The following is a 22,632-nucleotide window of genomic DNA, read 5'->3' as shown; positions in this document are numbered from 1 at the left end:
AATGGCCCAGGCTCTCTTGGGGCGGGGAGGACGTCATTGGCGCATTTTCTTGTTGTTCTCTGAGAACGGCTTTGCCCGTCTCCGCCCGCTAGCCAGGGCCCTTTAAATCCTCTATTTTTTAGCATTAGGCTGGTGCATGTGGACACTGTATTCTTTCTGCTCATAATGTTTCCATATTTATCCCTGCTGCTCGTGGTGGGTTGATTTAAGTTAATCTATAGATAGTGCCCTGTAATTAGCCCCATATGGGTGCCCTAAATTGAAGAGAATGTGTGAGGCGCAAAGGGCACTGCTTCATTGCCTTGCGGTTGGAGTCTCTACTGCTGGGGGCCAGTCGCTCATTGTAGCCTGAGCTTGTGAACACAGTCAGCATGGAGGCTACTTTCAAGCGTCTCTTCCAGCAGACGAGGTTGGTTCTGTCATGTGTATCTTACCCATTCTACCTGTTGATTCCCTCTTCACTTCCAACTCTTCTCCATTTAAACCACGATTGACAAGGCTAGGACAGATGCCCGCTGATTTGATTTCCTGCTGTCAGCACATGGACGGCTAGCTAGCAGGACCATGATGTGGAGGCATTTGGCTGTGCTAACATTGTGGTTTACAGTGTGAACCCAGTGTTTTCTATGGGTCAGGTTTCACTGGGGTGCTTAGGCTCTGCTCTCAGACTACAGGAGACAGACGCTACCTCCCACCCTCGGTGCTCTTTTGTGAAGTGTGCACTCATAGCCACAGTCACTTCCTGGCACATGCCGGCTGATGCTCCACTGAAGGGAATGGGTAATTGCATGTACACACACACACACACCCAATAAACATGCGCAGGTTTGATTTAGGAGTACTTTTCAGTGTTTGAAAAGAGCATCGGTTACAACAGTCCAGTGTTGTAGTGTTAGCATCTTATTCACTGGCGGGAACTTTAAACACTAAGTGTTCTGTCACTTAGCAGCACTGAGATTGAGGTTTAACTAGCCTGCACTGAGGTAAATTCCCACAGTTTCTTTAATCACAAGCAGACCTGGTAAGAGTTGATCCACTATTCTAAACTATTCCAGTAGCTGCCTTTTAACTTTTAATTCAAATGTAGAGATTCATAAGAAGGTTAGAGCTGTGTATCTTATAGAAATGCAAAAAATATTGCAACTGTTAAGGATTACATCTTGATTTACTTATTTAAACAAACTGCCAGGATCACTTGCTAGTTGTTCAGTAACGCAGAAAGTGCATCATTACCTGACCCAGTGCTGGACGTCATGAGATGACGACTACTTTACTATTCTCCATGGTTGAACCATTTTAATGGATAAACAGGCTGTTTTCAGAGGGAGAGGCACGTACATTTAAACCTGCAATATGTAACCTGGGCTAACTGACCAAATTCACAGAAATGTCGGTTATAGATCTGCCATTCTCATTTGAATGCAAGTCTAAGAAGCAGTAGATCTGTTCTTTGTGCTATTTCTATGCTTCAAACAGCTGGAAATACAATATTTTTGGGGGGGGTTATGGAAAATCTATTTCACAGCGGTTTAGATGGTACAATGATTCTCTACACTAGCTTGTTTTGTCACAAACTGAAATTAGGGGAACTAGTGGAATGTTAGCAACCAGGAAATGGCAGAGTGATTTCTCCATAATGCATCTTTAACTCTATTGACCAATGAAGTGGGGAATCCTGTCCTACTGTGAGTCATTGATTAATTTACTAATGCTCTGTCAGTGTTTACTTCCCAGAACCCATCTCTTTCTCCATTAGAGTAGGGCATTCCCAGAAAGGCCACCTTGCCTGTAGGCTAAAGCACCTGCTATGGAGGGAGGGGGTGGTGTGTGTGTGTCCCACCCTTTCTCTCTCTCCCCCCTCTCTCTCTCTCTCTCGTGTGTGTGGGGAGGAATTTCACCTAGGCCGGAGGGGGACGTGCCAAGGTGCAGTTTGCTGAGATGGGATGCCATTTTTCCCGGCGCGTACTGCTTGCCAGGCCTTGCCCTGACTTTGGAGTTCTCATCTGCAGTGACGGCGTGGGGAGGGAGGCAGCCCTGGTTTCAGGGCTAGGGGTGATCCATCCCTTTATAGTTAGCCTCACAATGTAAAACAATTTGACAAAACCGGTGCGTTCACTAGTTTTATTGACAAATGTCAATCTTGACATCACTGCTGAAAAGGCTAGTATTGTCTTTGTGTGCAGAACAGGCCTGTCGGTCAGCTAGGTGTGAGGTGGGCTTTACTCACAATGTCTCCTGTTATTACCTACATTAATAGTCAGATTAGCTCCATCTCTCTCCCCATAGTGTGTTTAGCCATCAAATAGAGATGGCTTTGTCTGCCTTGTTCGGCTTTAACCACCGAAACGCTGCTGAAATCCCCCGTCAGTAAAAAGCTGGTTCAACCCATTCCCAGTATGGCTCCCGTTGCATTTCTCAGCAGCTCCTCTATTGGTCAAGGAATGCCCCCCCACACACACTTTAAACAGTGGTAGTGTCCCTCCTGTGTCAGTGGGTGTCTCTCGCAGGCCACTGAGCGATGCCTGGCTGCCCCACTCTGTCTCTGAGCGGTGACAGTGGTGCAGACAGTTCTGCCAGTTTCCCCACAGCTCTGCCAAAGGATGACACTCACCATCTTTTTAAAATTTTATTTTCTGTCCTCCTCGTCCTGTCCCCCTGGCTGTCCCCCTCGTCCTGTCCCCCTGGCTGCCATGCTACTCATTCCTGCGATGTTGGCAGTAACTCTGGCACCTGTCGGCTACAAACAATTACAGCCATTAAGGGATTACATTGTTGGGCTCCTGCAGCCGGTGGGCTGGACCTCCTGTAGGGGAGCAGCAGGAACCGGCAGTGAGTTCTCCTTAAGGGGTATGGGAGCAGTCAGACACGACAGAGGGGGAAATGGTGAAGAGTTGTACACAAATCAACTGACCTAAATCGTTACTACCTTAAATGCCTATTATCAGTCACCTGCAGGTATGAGTCTTCAGACGGTGCAGAACACCGGTCTAGCTGTTTGTATACCATCTACATTTAGCTACATTATTTTGGTTTCAGCATTTAGCAGACACTCTCTCTTATCAAGAATGACTACAATGTGTGTGATTCTAAGGGAATTTGACAGAGGTGACTGAACTCTTGACAGACGGACATAACGTCATCTTGTCACTCAGCCAGAGTGTGGTTGTGAGCAGCTGCGTGGATTGCGCTCAGTGGCGCGCCGTCTCTCTGTCCACCCTGCAGCGAAGTCAGACGAGCCCAGCCAGCCAGTGAGTGAAAGGTGGAAACGCACCTGGATACACTCTTCTAAGCAGCTGCCTGAACAGCTTCTATCCTACGGCCACGTCTTACACACACACACATGGGAAATGTCCCCATGAGGGAGACTTGATGATTTCCGGTACCCGTGAAGATGGTAATACACACAACCCCCACGCAGACTCTTCTCCAGATCTGGCCATGTACAATGCTGTAAACCGACCAAATTTGGACAATGATTCCAGCCAGATAGCTGTGTGACGCAAACGTGAGTCCGGTGTGTTTAAAAAAAAATATATATATATATATTTTTTTTTTCTTCCCCTCACTGCTTTTGCCGTCATAGCAGCCCGAGGAGAGAGTGCGAAACATTAGGCAGCTTTTAGGAAGGGGGAAGCTTCAAGGTCGGAAAGTTATCAAGGGATCAAGGTTATGGAATGCAAAGCAGGGATTTCAACTCCAAGTCCTGGGTCCGAAAAGGGATCCCAGAGTAACGTTTAGCAGTAGTACTCATTCAGTCGAAATGCGAGTAGGGGGGGCCTTTCAGTCGAAATGCGAGTAGGGGGGGCCTTTCAGTCAATCCACTTACTGAGATCTGAAACTGTTGCCATCAGAAGTGAAAGGTTGTTTAACTAATTTTGTCCAGTTTTAATCCTGTCATTTCTGTGTACAATGTTTTGCCCAGCCTGCCTTTGTTTCTTTGACAGTCGCCTTGTTATCTGGCTGGCTTTGAAGCGAGTGACATTTTAACCCCTAGGTCGTCACTGAGGTCGCTCTGGAGCTAGCCCAGCAGCCCCTATTCCTCTGAACACAGTCTGAACTCCCTACAGCGCTCTCACTCTCCTTTCTCTCTGTCTCTCTACTACAACTATAGTTGGCCCTTGTCATCCCTTTTGCCTCTAGGCAGGGAACGCCCCAGCTAGTATATGCACACAGTTGCTGGCTCACTCCCACATGTCATTTATTGTGCTGTTATGGTTTGTCTTTGGATGCAACCTAAAATTAGCAGATTAGTCTTTACAGCCATGTTGTAGTGTCGTTGCTTAGGTCTAATGTTTTCCCTTCTCAGGTTTGCTCTTTGCCTCGATCAAGTCCTGGCATGTGTATTTGAAGGAAAAGAAAGCTCCTTTTGAATTTCTGACTTACCGGTTTCTTGTTCCTAGGATGCAACGGATTAGCCTATTCTTGGACTAAACACTATGGAGTCCAGGGTATAATGGCGAGTGTGTTTTGGGTAACTCCATGGTCTTTTCTGTCTAACCACATTTGACTGGAGTGACGTATCGGTCATGCTGTCTAGAGCGGCACATAAATCCATAGGTACAGCCGATGAATGGGACAGCCCAAAAGAGGAGTGAAACTTGCATATGAGCTGAACTTGCATATGAGCTGTCAGAGAACACCCAATTTTCCCCCATTCCAACAGCAATGGTACGCACTGAGGTATTCCAGACACCTCGGTATGTCCTGGCATTTTGGCCATGTTACCCCCCCGCCAACATTCCCCAATAATTTTCTGGAGAAATGAGGCTCCTCTTTTTAAAACGGGACGTGAGCCAGCTCCTACTGACACCACTACCTGTCAGCGGGGTCAACCGGGTGTACACACACAGGTGCTGCTAGCTGGTTCCTGACACTCTGAGGAAGGTATCACACACGAACATAAGCCTACCTGCATGTCTCTGAAAGCTCGCGGTTTTTCTCCTTTCGGGGGTCGTCGCGCTGAAGTATCTTCGTGTTAAATGTTTGACTTTTCTAACGTACTTACTATTTCTCTCTCCCGCCCTCCTTCAGGCATGCATAGATGACAACGTGGACATGGTGACGTTCCTGGTGGAACATGGGGCTGCCATCAACCAGCCCGACAATGAGGGCTGGATCCCCCTCCACGCCGCAGCCTCCTGTGGATACATGGACATAGCAGAGTAAGTACAGCTGCTGGGCCAGAGAGATGTCATGGCTGACGTGGCGAGGGTCCAGCTGGAGGCTGTTATGGACCTCTAGGGCAATGGCTGGTCTCTTACCCCTCCACACACACACATTACTGCATTGGGATAACCCCATTATGTACCAGCCCTTTCACATTGCCTGATGACTCGTCCTGAATTAAATTCTGCTGCTCTCATCGCTACATACATGATAGTATACATTCATTGTGGATAAGAAACGTCAGTTTGGCCGCAGCGACGTGTATGGCTAGCCAGGTAATTCACCTTGAGCAAACCCTTTAAAAAATTTTTTTTTTTTTACAATGGAGGCAATGACTCACAGGCACATCAAGAATCAATGGTTAGTTTTTATTTAGTGTTTATTTTGCATCGCCAAATGTTACAAGGCTATTCCCTGAGGCTTATGGCTGGTTGAACACGTACTTGTGCGAATGCCTTTACATTTGTGGAACATCCATTACCCCATCCTGTATAGATCATTTTGGTCATCCAATTAACGCTTTCTGTTCAATTATCTTAGACTGAAATGTAATGCTAATCAATTCATTCAGACCTGCCTACAATTTTCAGGGGGTCAGTTTTTTCAATGGTCTGTTTCTCCAAGGTGCATGATTACATGTTGATGTTGGCAACCGCCTATCAGATGGCCCCAACAACCTCGCACAAGTTCCTTGTGATGTAATCACTATAGAGAAATCGGGGGGTAACCACCGGCATCGGTCATTACTCCAGTTGCTTCCAGTCTTTCCTTTCATTGTCTTTTTGAGGTAAGAAGGCTTTTTAAAAGGGACAGAAACCGGGCCAGCAAGGAGGGAGATATCAGTAGACATTTTAAACAGGCTGAGAGCTGAAGGAGCCCACTTGCACTCATTGTGCTGTGACCTGTTTTACTTCTCTGTATTATATTACAGGAGCCTGGCATGAGCGTTATCACACCCTGTGCAGTCCTGCTGCCCAAGTTAGAGTAAAAGTATCCTATGCTACCAAGGTTATTAATTGACTGAAATTTAGCCTTTTATGGTGTTTCATCAGCTGCAATTGGTTGTTGTAATTCCAAGAGCTGCCTTGTGATGTCCTTTACACTTCCCTCTCACCCCTACGACAAATAAGTTAAAGCTGTCAAATGTTCAGTTAAATCATTTTCATACAGTGGGGAGTAACTTATTGTCCCTCTGCTGATCCCGTAGAGGTTAAAGTAATGGACTGTCGTTTCATTTTGCTCATTTGAACTGTTCAATGTAATGTAAATGGTCCAGGTGGCCATTTGATTAATTGTTCAGCAGTCTTATGCCTTAGCGGTAGGGTAGACGCTTCTAAGAAGCCTTTTGGACCTAGACTTGGTGCTCCGGTACCACTTGCCGTGTGGTAGCAGAGAGAACAGTCTATGACTTGGGTGACTGGAGTCTTTGACAATATTTTTGGGGCCTTCCTCTGACACCGCCTAGTGTACATGTCCTGGCTGGCAGGAAGCGTGGCCCCAGTGATTTACTGGGCCGTACGCACTACCCTCTGTAGTTCCTTACGTTCAGATGCCGAGAGGTTGCCATACCAGGCAGTGATGCAACCGATTAGGATGATCTGCGGACCCATGCCAAACCTTTTCAGTCTCCTGATTGGGAAAAGGTCTTGTCGTGCCCTCTTCACGACTGTTTTGGTGTGTTTGGACAATGATAGTTAAGTTGGTGATGTGGATTAGAGGTCGACTGACTGATTTTTCAACGCTAATAGCAATTTATTGGAGGACCAAAACAAGCCTTATTTAGTTGTAATAATGACAATTACAACGATACTGAATGAACACTTATTTTAACTTATACATCAATAAAAATAGATTTGGCCTCAAATAAAGAAAAATGTTCAATTTGGTGTAAATAATGCAAACAGTGTTGGAGAAGTAAAAGTGCAATATGTGCTAACGTTTGAGTTCCTTGCTCAGAACATGAGAACATATGAAATTTGGTTCCTTTTCACATGAGACTTCAATATTCCAAGGTAAGGGGTTTTAGGTTGTAGTTAATATAGTATGTATAGGGCTATTTCTCTCTCTACCATTTGTATTTCATTAACCTTTGACTATTGGATGTTCCTATAGGCACTTTAGTATTGCCAGTGTAACAGTATAGCTTCTGTCCCTCTCCTCGACCCTACCTGGGCTCGAACCAGAAACACATTGACAACAGCCACCCTCGAAGCAGCGTTACCCATGCAGAGCAAGAGGAACAACCACACCAAGTCTCAGAGCGAGTGACGTTTGAAACGCTATTAGTGCCCACCCCGCTAACTAGCTAGCCATTTCACATCGGTTACACCAGCCATTAGGCTGATAGGCTTGAAGTCATAAACAGCGCTGTGCTTGCGAAGAGCTGCTGGCAAAATGCACAAGTGCTGTTTGAATGAATGCTTACGAGCCTGCTGCTACCTACCACCGCTGTCAGACTGCTCTATCAAATATCAAATAGACTTAATTATAACGTAACACACAGAAATACGAGCCTTTGGTCATAAATATGGTAGAATCCGGAAACTATAATTTCGAAAACAAGACGTTTACTTCAGTGAAATACGGAACTGTTCGGTATTTTATCTAACGGGTGGCATCCCTAAGTCTAAATATTCTTGTTACATTGTACAACCTTCAATGTTATGTCATAATTACGCTCCACTTCAGCCCCGTCAATGTGAACCACTGTTATCCCGAACGAGAAAAACGGCCACGCACCAATGGGTGCAACTTGATATCAAGATATCTAGATTTACACCTTCCTCCCTTAGGTGGTTAGGTCAACGGAGGGATGCAGCATGAAGACCATTGGGTGGAGGAGTACAGCATTAAACTCAGGTGGTTAGGTCAGTGGAGGGATATGTGCCTAGCCTTCCCCAAGGTCTGGGATTTCTGCTACCAGTGGGTTGTGACCAGGGTTTCCATTGGTCGGTAATAGCTGGCTTTCGGACAATTTTAAAATGCAAGTAAATAAATGAATAAGCCGATGAATAAAATTGCGAAATAATGCTTTTTAGCCTTCATTGATGGACATGAAGCCTAAAGACTGATGGAAAATCTGTCAGACAGTGCAAGATCTGCTGCTACAGCATCTCAAACAGCAAATGCATAGGCAACAGCACGTCACACCACTTTTGCAATGATCTGGAGGCAGTATGCATGTGAAGAACATATACTTAATTGTTTGAAACCTGACCATTTTACTTCAAAGTAGCCTAGCCAAACGCAGACCATATCTGTGGAGCCAATTATTATTTTATGACATTTCTTTCATTGTCTAGTAGCCAAAGGAACAGTCCTAGTCATATTAGCAACCCATGCTAGTTGTTGCATATTAACTCTCCCCTCTTTCTAAATGTTTAACTGATATTTTCATCTGTCACATTTAGGGCTGACCCCATTTAGTTGACTGGTCGATAGGCTGTTGGTCGACAGATTTTAGTCGAGCAGTAGCTAATAATAAATAAATAATGGTGTACAAGACACCTGTCTGAGTTGACTGATCCATTGTGGAAGCCTTGGGTTGCACAGTCCATCAGACTAAGATGTGCTACTGAAAATGTATATGGTTACAGCACGATACACACTGATGTTCTGTGGTGGTCGTTGCAGCAGGAAGGACGAGCCAGGCTCGGCACAATCAAATCGATTGCGGTCCGACTCCCTCTAGTCATTTGTCTTAATTATTTAATCAAGCTTAACACATCAGACAAGATCAGTGCATATAGTTGATTTTATTAAAACACTAGGGGAAAGTACATTTCGACCTATCAATTGGTCAAAAGAACAGACAACTCTCGGACAGACTTTTTTTTTGTTTGTTGCTTTGTTAGACAGCCCTATTCACTTTAAACCGCTAGCATGTGCGGTGCGCTTTTGACAATGGTGTTTTCGCGATAATTGTATTACGGAATGAACATTTGCTTATAGCCCAATGCGTTGTGGGTGTTGCTGTGCTTTATAATGTGAGGAAATAAGTTTATCAACATTTTTAAGCAAAACGTTCTGATGCATCTCGCTTTGCCTTTTAACGTAATAAAAAAAAAATGTAGCCTAGACCTTTTGGTTGTATGAAGGTGTGATCTATCATCCCAGTCTGTTTGAAATAAGCTATTTCTTTCTCGACAAGCTGGCCAGTAGAATGTCTTTTTTTCTACTATGGGGGATAGTAGATTGTCAAAGGTTAGTGATTTTGCTGTTTGTCACTCGTCTTGTTGGCCGAGAAAGTAAATGTGGATTATTATTTGAAGTGCGAATCAGAATTCGGTAAGAAAGACCACACATTGTTGGTCCTCGTCTTGTATGTTCTGTTAATATTAATTACCATAATCTACTTGATTTCTGTCATTTGGCGCACCGTCCACTAAATTTAAACTCTGCCGGTCAAATGTCTGGCACCACATTTTCCTAACTGAATCCCCGGTTATGACGTATAAGTTTTTATAATATATTCACTTGACTGTTTCCCTGCAGGTGAAGGGAACACATTATTGACCGTTATGGTAATTGGTAAATGCATCTATTTTCCAATCCTCATAAATGTGTCTTGCTAGAATTTGTGCCATTTTTGTTTTCAAACTTTTCATAGGCCTAAAGCAGTAGCTTTATATAGGCCTAATACATTGGAATACATATAATGAGATGGACATGATTTCCTAGGCATTCTGATTGAACCTGTATTCACCTGGGTTAAATAAGAAACTTGATCCATACATAATGAGTCAGTGAAGAGTTTAATTTACTACTACTGAATGTTACTAATACTATTTGGACTACTATTTACCTGTCCTAAGTAAGTGTGTGTGTTTGTGCAGGTATCTGATTGGCCAGGGAGCCAGTGTGGGGGTGGTGAACAGTGAGGGGGAGACACCACTGGACATCGCTGAGGAGGAGGCCATGGAGGAGCTCCTGAAGAATGAGATCAACCGACAAGGTACAGACGGACCGCAGCACTGACTCACTGTCTGCCCCACACTGACCTGCTAGTCAACAACTTTCACTTCTGCTTTCATTTGAACCATTGCCAGTCAAACATTGTCCACCAAGCATAGCATTAATTGGGCTTTTCACATCTGTAATTGGAAGGGAAGTGCCTGAAACGACAATGGGAATGTTTTTCATTATGTTTTCAAAATAGATGACTTTTTAATGACCTGAGTGCTGCTACTTTGCTAGCATCATTGTGTTTGCTATAGACCAGGCAGTTATGCACTGCCTCTCCAAATAGACAGTTAAGGGAGGAGAGTTGGTGTGTGTGAAATGGATCGTGGCACATACATCTAGGCAGCTGTGGCCTCCGTTCATATCAGGCAGGTCTTGGCAGGTCTCCAGTGGCGTGCACTCAGCTTGGTTCAATAGCACTGCAGCCTCCACGGCCAACAAGCTCACTGGTCTAACTCCCCCTTCACTACTTCACCCAATACCATGTTTACGTACATGATGTCCAGGTATAACGTGTGTACTGTGTCAAAGTATTTATGAAATAAAGTGACACCCAGTCCCAGCAGCTGCGACACTTTGCCTCGGAGAAGTTACATAATGGAGATTAATGCGATCCACTTAAACTCTGGGTTTCTCTTTGTGATGATTCTAAACTGGATGGAAGGGTTTTTCTATTTTTGACCCTGTGTGTTCTTGATATGACGTTTACCCGTCCCCTCCGGTGGGAGGCCTTGTTCAGACATGCTAAAGGCCCCGGGGATGAACCATTCCTCTGCTCGTGATGCCGCTACGTTATCGGCAGATTGTGGCGCTCTCCTGCACCTAGTAACCATTCCAAATGCAGCTCTCTTCAAATCCACTAAGTGTGGCTGGACACCTTTGCACTGTTTACATTGTTAGCCATGCTAGCCACCAGCCATAATTAGAAGTTAGGTAGCAGCTTAGCTTGTCAGACACCCCCTCTGTTATTTGCACCCTTGTCTGCTTAGGTTGCTCCTCCCCTGAGGTGTAGACGAGTAGAACTAGGGCTGGGCGATATGCCAAAATATCACATCACTGTCATTTTTTTATGCTGATGTTTTTGAATTAAAGTTCTACTTTTGCTTTATGGGTAGTGTGTGACCCTATAGTGGCAACACATACATTCTAAGTGATTTCAATGGGTCTTTCTCCATTCTGTTTTATACTGTTCTTCAACCTAAAAACGAAATCCTACACTTTCACCAATTTCTGCATTTCCTGCTCTCATTTGAGAATTTCCCCACTGCCACAAGGGCTGTACGATATGGGCAAAAAAACTAGGCCTTCTATTTGTAAACAAATGTTGCAACTGCGATTTGACTTGTGATTTAGATCACACTTTGGTAAACTGTTGGATTCATGGAAATAGAATAATTATTCTAATTCTATAGTTAGAATATAAATAATAGTGGGCATTTTGAAGTGTTTGCCATGACAATGAGTGGAGTTGACAGGGTAGGAACCAAAGTGATGGTCAGTGTTTCCTAGGTTACCCTATAATCTTTGGCTACATTAAATGTTTCTTCATGTAGCCAACATTCATTCTTTGCCTATACCTCTGATTTAGAACATACTGTTGCACAAACAGGGTGATTTAGGCCTACACCAGGCTGTATTAACTAGCTATGTTTGCTCTGACCCAGTACATTTTATTAGCAAGCTAGCTAACTAGTGATTAGCATTAGCGGTAAACATGATTTTAGCTGAAATGTGAAAAGACAAACTAGCTGTTTGCAGATGTAAGAAACACAAATTATTGAACGCTTGTGGATTTATATTAAAAGGCAAAGTAGAAACATTGTTTTCGTCAACATTGTTGCATTTGCTGCATTGACCATGCATACTTAACTTTAAGGGTGTGTTCGTAAATGAATTTGAGTGCCAGAGTGCTCTGGGCGTTCGTAAATTCAGAGCGTTGTCAGATTTGTCCATTTCGTAAATTCAGAGCGTTTCGAGCGCACACTGGATGCTCTGGCTGAGGAGTAGGGTTGATCTGAGCGTTCTGACATTACAATGGCAGTCAAGTGCCTAAGCTAACTGGCTAAAGTTAGTTAGCTTGCTAGTTAATTCCAGACATGAATGAGAACACCTCAGTCAACCTTTTTACTTGTCCAAGTAGAGCTGGTTTCATGTTACCCAGAGTATTGGTGACTAACAATTTAATTACGTTTTTTTCCGATGTTTACTGATTCCGGACATATTCAACGGTTATTGAGCGTTCGTAAGTTCATCAGTTATTCTGAACTTTGGCACATCGGAGTTGATAGGGCGCGTTCGTAAATTCACTCTGGCTATGTGTCTCATGGTCAAGCAACAACAAAGTGCTCCTTGAGTGACAGTGGGCTGGGCTAGGTCTGTGTGGAAAGTGGCATTGAGGGGGATGACTCAAGTAGCGTATAAACTATAAAAATGGACGTTACACACAGCATATCACATTTTAACAAACCAAACATTCAAATAGCCTTTATAGTAGGTAAAGTACAAACCCAAACCGGTTCATTCTGCAATAATGGCATGTAGTAAAATATGCTATACAGCCCAGCCTTAAGTAGAACCAGACTAGACCCAGTAACATGATCCAGGTCTGGGTATGAGGTGAAGGCAGCAGTGGAGGGACCTGGAGCAGGGCTTGGCTGAGGTGGTCAGAGCCCTATCCTTTTAACACTCCAGTCCTAAGGGCTGAATGTGCAGAATTCATTCAGCAGTTATGACCTCTCCTGCTGTTTGTTAGCATGCTACGCTACTTAAGAGTATTATATAACGGAGGCGGCGGCTTATCCCACAGGAGCCCCGCACATCTCACGGCTGACTGCAGCTTTCAGCCTTCGTTTTCCGGGCTTGATGGATACGCAGTCTGCGGCTTTGAAGCGGGGCATCAGTAGGCCAGTTCCCAAGATCCCTTACTGACAGACACATAAACCCCTGCCTGCAGCATCACAATGTTGCACACCACTGCATTTTGGAGGTTGACCGATTAATCGGAATGGCCGATTAATTAGGGCCGATTTCACGTTTTTATAACAATCGGAAATCGGTATTTTTGGACGCCGATTTATATATATCATATATTTATATATAAGTGTGTATGTAATTCACCTTTTTAACTAGGCAAGTCAGTTAAGAACGCATTCTTATTTTCAATGACTGCCTAGGAACGGTGGGTTAACTGCCTTGTTCAGGGGCAGAACGACAGATTTGTACCTTGTCAGCTCAGGGATTCAATCTTGCAACCTTACAGTTAACTAGTCCAACGCTCTAACCACCTGCCTCTCATTGCACTCCACGAGGAGCCTGCATGTTACGCAAATGCAGCCAAGGTAAGTTGCTAGCTAGCATTAAACTTACCTTTATAAAAATCAATCAATCAATCATAATCACTAGTTAACTTCACATGGTTGATATTACTAGTTTATCTAGCGTGTCCTGCGTTGCATATAATCGATGCGGTGCGTATCGTTGCCCCAATGTGTACCTAACCGTAAACATCAATGCCTTTCTTAAAATCAATACACAGAAGTATATATTTTTAAACCTGCATATTTAGCTAAAAGAAACCCAGGTTAGCAGCCAATATTAACCAGGCGAAATTGTGTAATTTCTCTTGCGTTCATTGCACGCAGAGTCAGTGTATATGCAACAGTTTGGGCCGCCTAATTTGCCCGAATGTTACGTAATTATGACATAACATTGAAGGTTGTGCAATGTAACAGCAATATTTAGACTTATGGATGCCACCCGTTAGACAAAATATGGAACGGTTCTGTATTTCACTGAAAGAATAAATGTCTTGTTTCCGGATTCAACCATATTAATGACCTAAGGCTATTATTTCTGTGTGTTATCATGTTATAACTAAGTCTATGATTTGATAGAGCAGCCTGCCTGAGTGGTGGTTGGCACCAGCAGGCTCGTAAGCATTCATTCAAACAGCACTTTTGTGCGTTTGCCAGCAGCTGTTTGACTTCAAGCCTATCATCTCCCGAGATTAGGCTGGTGTAACCGATGTGAAATGGTTAGCTGGGTGCGCGCTAATAGCGTTTCCAACGTCATTCGCTCTGAGACTTGGTGTGGTTGTTCCCCTTGCTCTGCATGGGTAATGCTGCTTTGAGGGTGGCTTTCAATGTGTTCCTGATTCGAGCCCAGGTAGGAGCGAGGAGAGGGATGGAAGCTGTACTGTTACACTGGCAATACTAAAGTGCCTATAAGAACATCCAATAGTCAAAGGTTAATGAAATACAAATGGTATAGAGAGAAATAGTCCTATACTTCCTATAATAACTACAACCTAAAACTTCTTACCTTGGAATATTGAAGTCTCATGTTAAAAGGAACCACCAGCTTTCATATGTTCTGAGCAAGGAACTTAAACGTTAGCTTTCTTACATGGCACATATTGCACTTTTACTTTCTTCTCCAACACTTTATTTGCATTATTTAAAACAAATTGAACATGTTTATTTATTTGAGGCTAAATAGATTTTTATTGATGTATTATATTAAGTTAAAATAAGTGTTCATTCAGTGTTGTAATAGTCATTATTACAAATAAATACAAATCGGCCGATTAATCTGTATCGTCTTTTTTTGGGTCCTCCAATCGGCATCGGCGTTGAAAAATCATAATCGGTCGACCTCTACTGCGGGCCTTTTTAATATGCAAAGTGTTTCTCCCTCCTGGCTGTATCTGATCAGTGATGCCACATAATTTTTTGGGGTCGATGGGCAGTTACACTGGCAATTAGTTTGCAGCGGAGTTGCAGCATGAGTGGAATGCTCAGGCTGTTAGATGTAACCCCACGTAGGGAATGAATTCATGCGCATTGTTCTTGACCTTACCACAATAATGGCTAGAGCAGCTCTCTGTTCTGTGTTCAGTAAGGTACAGTTATGTAACAGTGTTGTGCAGCTCCCTCTGTATGCTTAATGTGGTTTTTCTCTTCCTGTCTCATGGTCTCCTCTCTAAAGAGATACCTTAATCATGGGGTTAAACTCGTTAAGGAGCCACCATCATTCCCGCACAGCTGGCTCCACCTTCAGATCCCCTCTGCCTCCCAGACATTAGGTGACTAGGCCCCCGCCCACTACCTCTATAACTGCCCATAAGGGCTGTCTCTGATCAATGTCTTGTGGTAATTTAGTTTTGGCTAGTCAGCAGGTTTTCCCTCCACTGAATTTAGTCCTGTGTTATCTCATCCTCAGAGGTCCAGGCGAATTTCCTCATAGGATTCTCATGTTTGCCCCAGGTCAGATTCTTTGGGATATTTTCCGTTTTGGCTTTACCAGACCATATGTAGGCCTAGCTTTGAGAGAGGGGGAGGGAGGGAGAGTGATTCAGTCCTCATCCAGTCAGTTTTCTGGTCTACTGGCTTTTCTCTATTTTCTCAGCGTCCCTGTAGAAGGTGCAATTTTCTCTTGAAAAAGCAGCTTTGAATGTGTCCAGTTCCTCCACCAGGCTGCTGTTTTGTGGTCCTACTTAGGATCTATTAGTCTCCCAGGCTTTTTTCTAGAACCAGTACAGGCTACTCCTTAAATTCCCTGCTCTCTAGTAAGCGATGGGCCCTATTGTAACAGATGCAATAAACATTTATACAGGACAATTACTGCAGGGATAGTAATTTTGATAATGCCTTGACTAATAGTTCCCCTGCCTTGCTGGTGCATTTGTAAAACATGCATCTGTGAGGTTGTGGACATCTCACCTTTTGTACCACAGTCCACCCGTTCCACAGGCTGCATGCGCGGCAGCCCAGCAGAATAAAGGACTAATTGAGATCCATTATGACAGCAGGGCATTGTGTATTACACTGTAATGGCATCACATGGACTGGACTAAAGGGCAAAGCATTGCGGAACACTGCAGCCATGGTGCCATCTGCCCCCAAGACCAGCCTGAACCCATTGATTCACTTCTGTATTGGAAAAATCTGTTTCATTGGACCATTCATTTGTGCAGTGAGTCAGGGATTTGACTCGTGGAGCCACACCCATCCCCCTTTCAAATGGAGCTTGTTTATTCCATGCAGCCAGATGTCCTAGTGACCCAAGGTGTTGTTGATGAAAGGGATGGGAAACTCAATGCAAAGGCTTATAGTTTAGCTAGAAGTATTTTTGTCATAACCATTAACTCTTAATGCACAATATGAAAGTAAAACCAAACTAGATGGACTGTGCAGCAGGATTTGTTCTTGGGCAGCCAGGAGTTGGTTTCAGACCATTTTCCGAGTCTTAATGTCTTCCCACGATTGAAACGCAGCATGCAGACAAGCGGCGTTCTGTCAGTGAATTTGTGCAGGAATTTTTGCCAAGGTCCCCTAGCTAACAGATCTACGTCCCTTGTTCTCCTCCGCTGGCGCCAGGCCAGAACCTCTGGCTGGAGTAAACTGCTCCCTGTCCATCCAGCCTAACACACTGTCAGACAGTTGGAATCTTCTTTTGTCCTTTTTAATTAGTCACACTTCAACTCTGTAATCTCATCAACAATGACAGGTAGTGTTAACAAGGCACTGAACCAGCGCTGATTTAACTGTCAATCTGTTTTTGAATAAAATCAACTATTCCTGGACCTTATGTTCGATCTTAGTCAATTTTTTATTTTTTAATGCTGCTTTACTTTCTCATGAATGGACAAATAAAGTAATTTCATGAATGGATAGAAAAAGAAAGTCCAGCCGTTTTTCCAGGAGCTGAGGGATGATTGTGCATCATACGAGAAGCCCAAAACCTATAGGATCAGCTGAAGTGTTGTTGGCTTCCACCCCAGAGCACTTAGTGCTCAACTACATAAACAATGAGCATATCAACTCACAGCTGAGTAGTCAGACACGCCTTCACCAGTTGCTCCAAATTTCAGCCATCTCGGGTTCCAGTCGAGTGCCGGCAAGACAGTACACGCCTGTTCCTGCAACAGCCTGTATCCTGTATAATGCCGGCCCATACCTTAGACATACTGACCCACATGGAAAACTTACTATGTTTGCTATCAGTCCCAGAGCAGTGATAACATGGACAAAATATTGAAATAAGCAATTTGTCAGAGGTCAGAGGCCTCTAGTCTATGGAAAAGAGTGCTAGCTTTGCTCCCACTCACTTTGCTCAACCACAAGTGGATTATTTGCTTAAACGACATGCCTACACTGCTTGGATTTTGACACCTCGCCATACAAAGTATGTCAAATGTCCATAGCTCGCTTACAACACTGTTTAAACCATAGGGACATTTAGCCTGTTGTGTAATATTCCAGGTCAGATTTCTGCTGTGTAAAGGGTATCAGACTCATTGACTTTTCATCCATTGTTAGTTTCAAATGAAACTCTGGACTGTAGTTCCCCATTTGAGTGTGAGCCTTCAACTCATTCACTTAAGGCCAGGTTCCATTTTTGTCTTTGAATCGCTTCTGTAATATTGTGATGTTAGTTCCCTGGGGTTGAATGGCAGACAGGCAGCATTTATTTCCTAACAGTTTCTGCCTTCTACTGCTCTTTTGTAGCCTAGATAATCTCCAGTGTTTATAGGGACATGCCTCTTAAGTAGCAGTTAATCCACTGAGGCCAGACTAACAGTGGTCACCGTTACACTTCGCCCTCACCAGGCGTGGACATCGAGGCGGCCAGGAAGGAAGAGGAGCGGATCATGCTGAGGGACGCCCGGCAGTGGCTCAACAGCGGAACCATCAACGACGTCCGACACGCCAAGTCCGGGGGGACCGCACTCCACGTGGCCGCCGCCAAGGGATACGCTGAGGTTTTAAAGTAAGTCCAGACTCCTTACCTCGCCTTTACCTCTAACAAGTCGTAGCCCATCGTTGGATTCCTTTATATTATAGACTTATCACCTTTTATTAATGCTGATTTAAAAGAGATTTCCACTTACATGTTGTCGTTAAATATTTGTTAAGTGGATTCTGCTTATAGCCATGTCCCTTGTGGGAATTTACTTCATTACTGTGTCAGTGGTTATCAAGAGCCAATCTCTGGCCTGTCAGTACAGACAGACTGCCTAAGGGAGGGACTGCAGCACCCTGTCCATCTGCTCCTGGGAATGCAGCCAACGAAGTCTCCCACACACTCCACTGCCATAGTTGGCTAACACTAACATCTACCATGTTGAGGACCAGATACTCAGAGGTCAACATTTTTCCTGTCCTGCAAGACGTTTATTGACTGAAATAGGGTTCTTAAACCTTTTGCACGAATGTAGTTGTACTTATGCAAATAGTTGATGGAATACTTTTTGGTTTATTTGTGTCTTTGGGTTCTGTTTTTGCCGAACTAATACGAAATGCAGCCATAATGCTGGCACAGTAACAAAAGCCTGGACACTGGCAACGACTGATAAGATTAGGTTGCAGCCCCAAATCCAAAAGAACAAGATTAGCTAAATCTCAAACACTATTTTTGTCCCCCCCCCCTGCGCCCACCAGGCTTTTAATCCAAGCAGGGTATGATGTAAATATTAAAGACTTTGACGGCTGGACCCCGCTCCACGCTGCTTCACATTGGGGCAAAGAGGAGGCCTGCAAGATACTGGTGGAGAACCTGTGTGACATGGACCTTATCAATAAAGTGGTGGGTAGTACTTCTACGGAGTCTCCATCCTCTATCCATACCCTCTAAGGTTCAGTTGAATATGGAGTATGTTCTGAGAAGAGCATATGTGCTCTTCTCATAACACTAGTTCTGAGAATTGTGTGCTTCCTCCTCAGGGTCAGACTGCTTTTGATGTTGCAGATGAAGATGTCCTTGGCTACTTAGAGGAATTACAGAAAAAGCAGAATCTGGTAAGCCAGTGTGTGGCTAATGCTTACATAAGCGCTTTCATTTGAGCCTGGATGAACTGCATAACCTGTTATTGAAAGCTTTAAAAGTGAAACAGAGTCACTGGTATATGCCTTGCAGGTGTAAGCATAGCAGAGGCCCTTGATCAAATCAGACTTTGTCTAAAAAATGTTTTAAAATCTTTTACATTTATAGCGTTAGGGTGCTTACTGCCTTCAATCATTTAATGTTTTTCTCCCGTTGCAGCTCAATAGTGAAAAGAAGGATGTTAAGAAGTCTCCCTTGATAGAGACGACGACCACCGGGGACAACAATCAAAATCTAAAATCCCTTAAGAGGTAAATGTCCTGGTTGGGGGGGAAATGGGGTGACATTAGGTAGTCACTCAGTGAATTAGTCATGTAATGGATTGTCTTTCATGAATTAACCGCAGGGTAGGTCGCCCACCGCCTCTTTAACACTGCTGCTTCACTCTGTTATCTATGCATAGTCACGCTAATAATTCTACCTACTTGTACATATTACCTCGACTAACCGGTGCCCACTGCACATTGACTCTGTACTCCCGGTATATAGAGTTAAAACATGAACTTAAGTATTCAGTACATTGAAAGTATCTCTAAGTAATTGAGGCACCCTGATAATATGGAGGTTTATGGGTGTTGCTCTGAAATGGTGCACATATCTTTGTAGTTTAATAATAAGGAATCCATGCAGACTGAAAGTACCAAACATTGTGTGTTCCAGCAAAGAGACCCTCCTCTTGGAGCCCGAGAAGCCCGCCCCGCGCATCGAGACCCTGGAACCGGAGAAGGTGGACGAGGAAGAGGAGGGCAAGAAGGACCAGGAGTCCAGCTGCTCCAGCGAGGAGGAAGAGGAGGAAGACTCTGAGTCTGAGACTGAAGCCGGTACGTTCAACCTACTGTAATGGTACAATGGCAGGCGGGGTGTTTCTAAACCTTGACCTGGTTTCTGAAGAAGACCTTAGACTGTCTACATTAGTTGAACTGATTTGTAAATGTTGTAGTGTGTCGTAGATGTACTCTTTGGAACCGTGTCTGTACATACTTGTTGCAATGACATCATAAACACTTGTCTGTGACATCACCTATGGTCGTGCATCTTTATGAAAAAGTATAAACACAAAAGTGACAGTCTGCATTACATCAACAAAATATGGTCAAAAAAGCATTCCTGCTCTATTTTAACACTAACAAACCCATCCATTTAAAAATTATTTTAGTACTAAAAAGCTGTGTCTAAAAGACAGCTAATCAGACCATATCTTACAAACAACAGTTGCAATGACGGTCTGCAGACGACAGTCTTCCTGAGTATCGTTTTTATTATCTTTTTTGCCAAGAAACGCTTGATGCATTTTAATGGTCTACAGGCATGTGGTTAGATGAAGTATAAACCAGTTTTTATACATCAGTAACTCATACTAGCCCCTCTCTTCCTCCCCTCCAGACAAGAGCAAGACGCCTGTCCCTGTGAGCAACAGTAACGGCACTGCTGTGGTGCCAACGCCGACCAGCGTTACAGTGTCCACCTCCCCAACCAGCCCCACTAACCAGGTGACTCTCACCTCGCCTGTCAAGAAGGTACGGCCTGGTGGATAGGTCCACTGAAGTCCTCCACTAGTCATCGTCAGCCTCTTCTGCAGAGTTTATCACGCCTTTACAGCTCCCTCTACTGAAGAACTCTTTCTGGAGTCACATGACTGACCAAGTGGTTCCGTGTCCCAGAAGTTTGTTAATTATAGAACCTAAAAGGAAGGTTTAACCGCTGATGCGTTAAGATGTAACCTGTAAACCGGGATACATAGCTACGCCTGAGCTCAGTTTACGCAAGGCCCTGAAATGAGCCAGCGCAACGCCTCACCGGTATACAGATCAATATAATTCAATGTCTGTTTAGTTAAAGCTTTAACACAAACCCGCGCTTCACGCTTGGCTCAAGTTACACAGGGTTTACATAAAGGGGGTTACCTGGGATTTGTTGCCGGTCACATGAAGAGTACAACACTTGGGTAGGTGTTGTCGCCTCCTGCGGTATACTGTGAACCAAAACAAATGTCAGAGGCCCAGGGGGCGTGAGAGTTACGATTAGTTGAAGAACAGGAGCTCTGGTCTTCAAATCAAACTTTATTTGCCATATGCGCCGAATGCGACACGTGTAGACTTTACCGCGACACGTGTAGACTTTACCGCGACACGTGTAGACTTCTATGAATTGTTCAGCACTCTAATGGCTTGGGGGTAGAAGCTGTTGAGGAGCCTTTTGGTCCTAGACTTTGCCTTCCGGTACCGCTTGCCGTACGGTAGCAGAGAGAACAGTTTATAACTTTGGTGACTGGAGTCTCTGGCACCGCTTATTATATAGGTCCTGGATGGCAGGAAGCTTGGCCCCAGTGATGTACAGGGCTATTTTCACGACCCTCTGTTACGCCTTATGGTCAGATGCTGAGCAGTTTCCATACCAGGCAGGATGCTCTCCATGGTGCAGCTGAACTTTTGAACTTTTTGAGGATCTGAGGACCCATGCCGAATCTTTTCAGTCTCCTGAGGGGAAAAGGTTTTGTCATGCCCTCTTCACGACTGTCTTGGTATGTTTGGACCATGATAGTTTGTTGGTAATGTGGACACCAAGGAACTTGAAACTCTCGACCCGCTCAACTACAGCCCCGGCGATGTTAATGGGGGCCTGTTTGGCCCTTATTTTCCTGTGGTCCACGATCAGCTGCTTTGTCTTGCACATTGCGGGAGAGGTTGTTGTCTTGGCACCACACTGTCAGTTCTCTGACCTCCCTATACGCTGTCTCATCGTTGTCGGTGATCAGGCCTACCACTTGTGTCGTCAGGAAACTTAATGAAAGTGTTGGAGTTGTGTTTTGCCATGGAGTCGTGGGTGAACAGGGAATACAGGAGTGTACTAAGTACCCCTGAGGGGCCCCATTGGTAAGGATCAGTGTAGCAGACGTGTTGTTGCCTACTCTTATCACCTGGGGGTGGCCCGTCAGGAAGTCCAGGATCCAGTTGCAGAGGGAGGTGTTTAGGCCCAGGGTCCTTAGCTTAGTGATGAGCTTCGTGGGCACTATGGTGTTGAATGCTGAGCTGTAGTCAATGAACAGCATTCTCACATAGGTGTTCCTTTTGTCCAGGTGAGGAAGGGTGGTGTGGAGTGTGATTGAGATTGCGTCATCTGTTGGGGCGGTATGCAAATTGGAGTGGGTCTAGGGTGTCTGGGAGGATGCTGTTGATGTGAGCCATGACCAACCTTTCAAAGCACTTCATGGCTACCAACATGAGTGCCACGGGGCGGTAATCATTTAGGCAGGTTACCTTTGCTTCCTTGGTCACAGGGACTTTGGTGGTCTGCTTGAAACATGTAGGTACTACAGACTCAGTCAGAGGTTGAAAATGTCAGTGAAGACACTTGACAGTTGGTCTGTGCATGCTTTGAGTACACGTCCGGGTAATCTGTCTGGCCCAGCGGGTTTGTGAATGTTGACCTGTTTTTGTTCACATCGACAACCGAGAGCGTTATCACACAGTCATCCAGAACAGCTGGTGCTCTCGGGCATGCTTCAGTGTTGCTTGCCTCAAAGCGAGCAGAAAAGGCATTTAGGTTGTCTGGTAGGCTCACGTCACTGGGCACCTCGCATCTGGGTTTCCCTTTGTAGTCCGTAATAGTTTTCAAGCCCTG

At 44.5% G+C, this 22,632-nt stretch overlaps 1 protein-coding gene across 20 annotated transcripts in view; it reads left to right on the top strand.

Annotated features, from left to right (window-relative positions):
* Positions 1-22,632, top strand: part of LOC112214179 (protein phosphatase 1 regulatory subunit 12A-like) — a 62,153-nt gene that overhangs the window by 14,421 nt on the left and 25,100 nt on the right. For 18 of the 20 annotated variants that reach the window (XM_024372756.2, XM_024372754.2, XM_024372753.2 and 15 more), the window contains exons 2-9: positions 5,032-5,162; positions 10,002-10,120; positions 17,739-17,898; positions 18,570-18,714; positions 18,852-18,926; positions 19,171-19,262; positions 19,672-19,832; positions 20,395-20,528. In XM_024372756.2, coding sequence (XP_024228524.2) covers positions 5,032-5,162; positions 10,002-10,120; positions 17,739-17,898; positions 18,570-18,714; positions 18,852-18,926; positions 19,171-19,262; positions 19,672-19,832; positions 20,395-20,528 — 1,017 coding nt within the window. The remainder of the gene's footprint in view (positions 1-5,031; positions 5,163-10,001; positions 10,121-17,738; positions 17,899-18,569; positions 18,715-18,851; positions 18,927-19,170; positions 19,263-19,671; positions 19,833-20,394; positions 20,529-22,632) is intronic. The other 2 variants (XM_024372743.2, XM_024372751.2) reach the window with 1 other exon arrangement.

This window comes from Oncorhynchus tshawytscha, linkage group LG15 (assembly GCF_018296145.1).
Source record: "Oncorhynchus tshawytscha isolate Ot180627B linkage group LG15, Otsh_v2.0, whole genome shotgun sequence".
In the NCBI taxonomy this organism is placed as follows: domain Eukaryota; kingdom Metazoa; phylum Chordata; class Actinopteri; order Salmoniformes; family Salmonidae; genus Oncorhynchus; species Oncorhynchus tshawytscha.
This window is presented reverse-complemented; position numbering and strand designations above follow the sequence as displayed.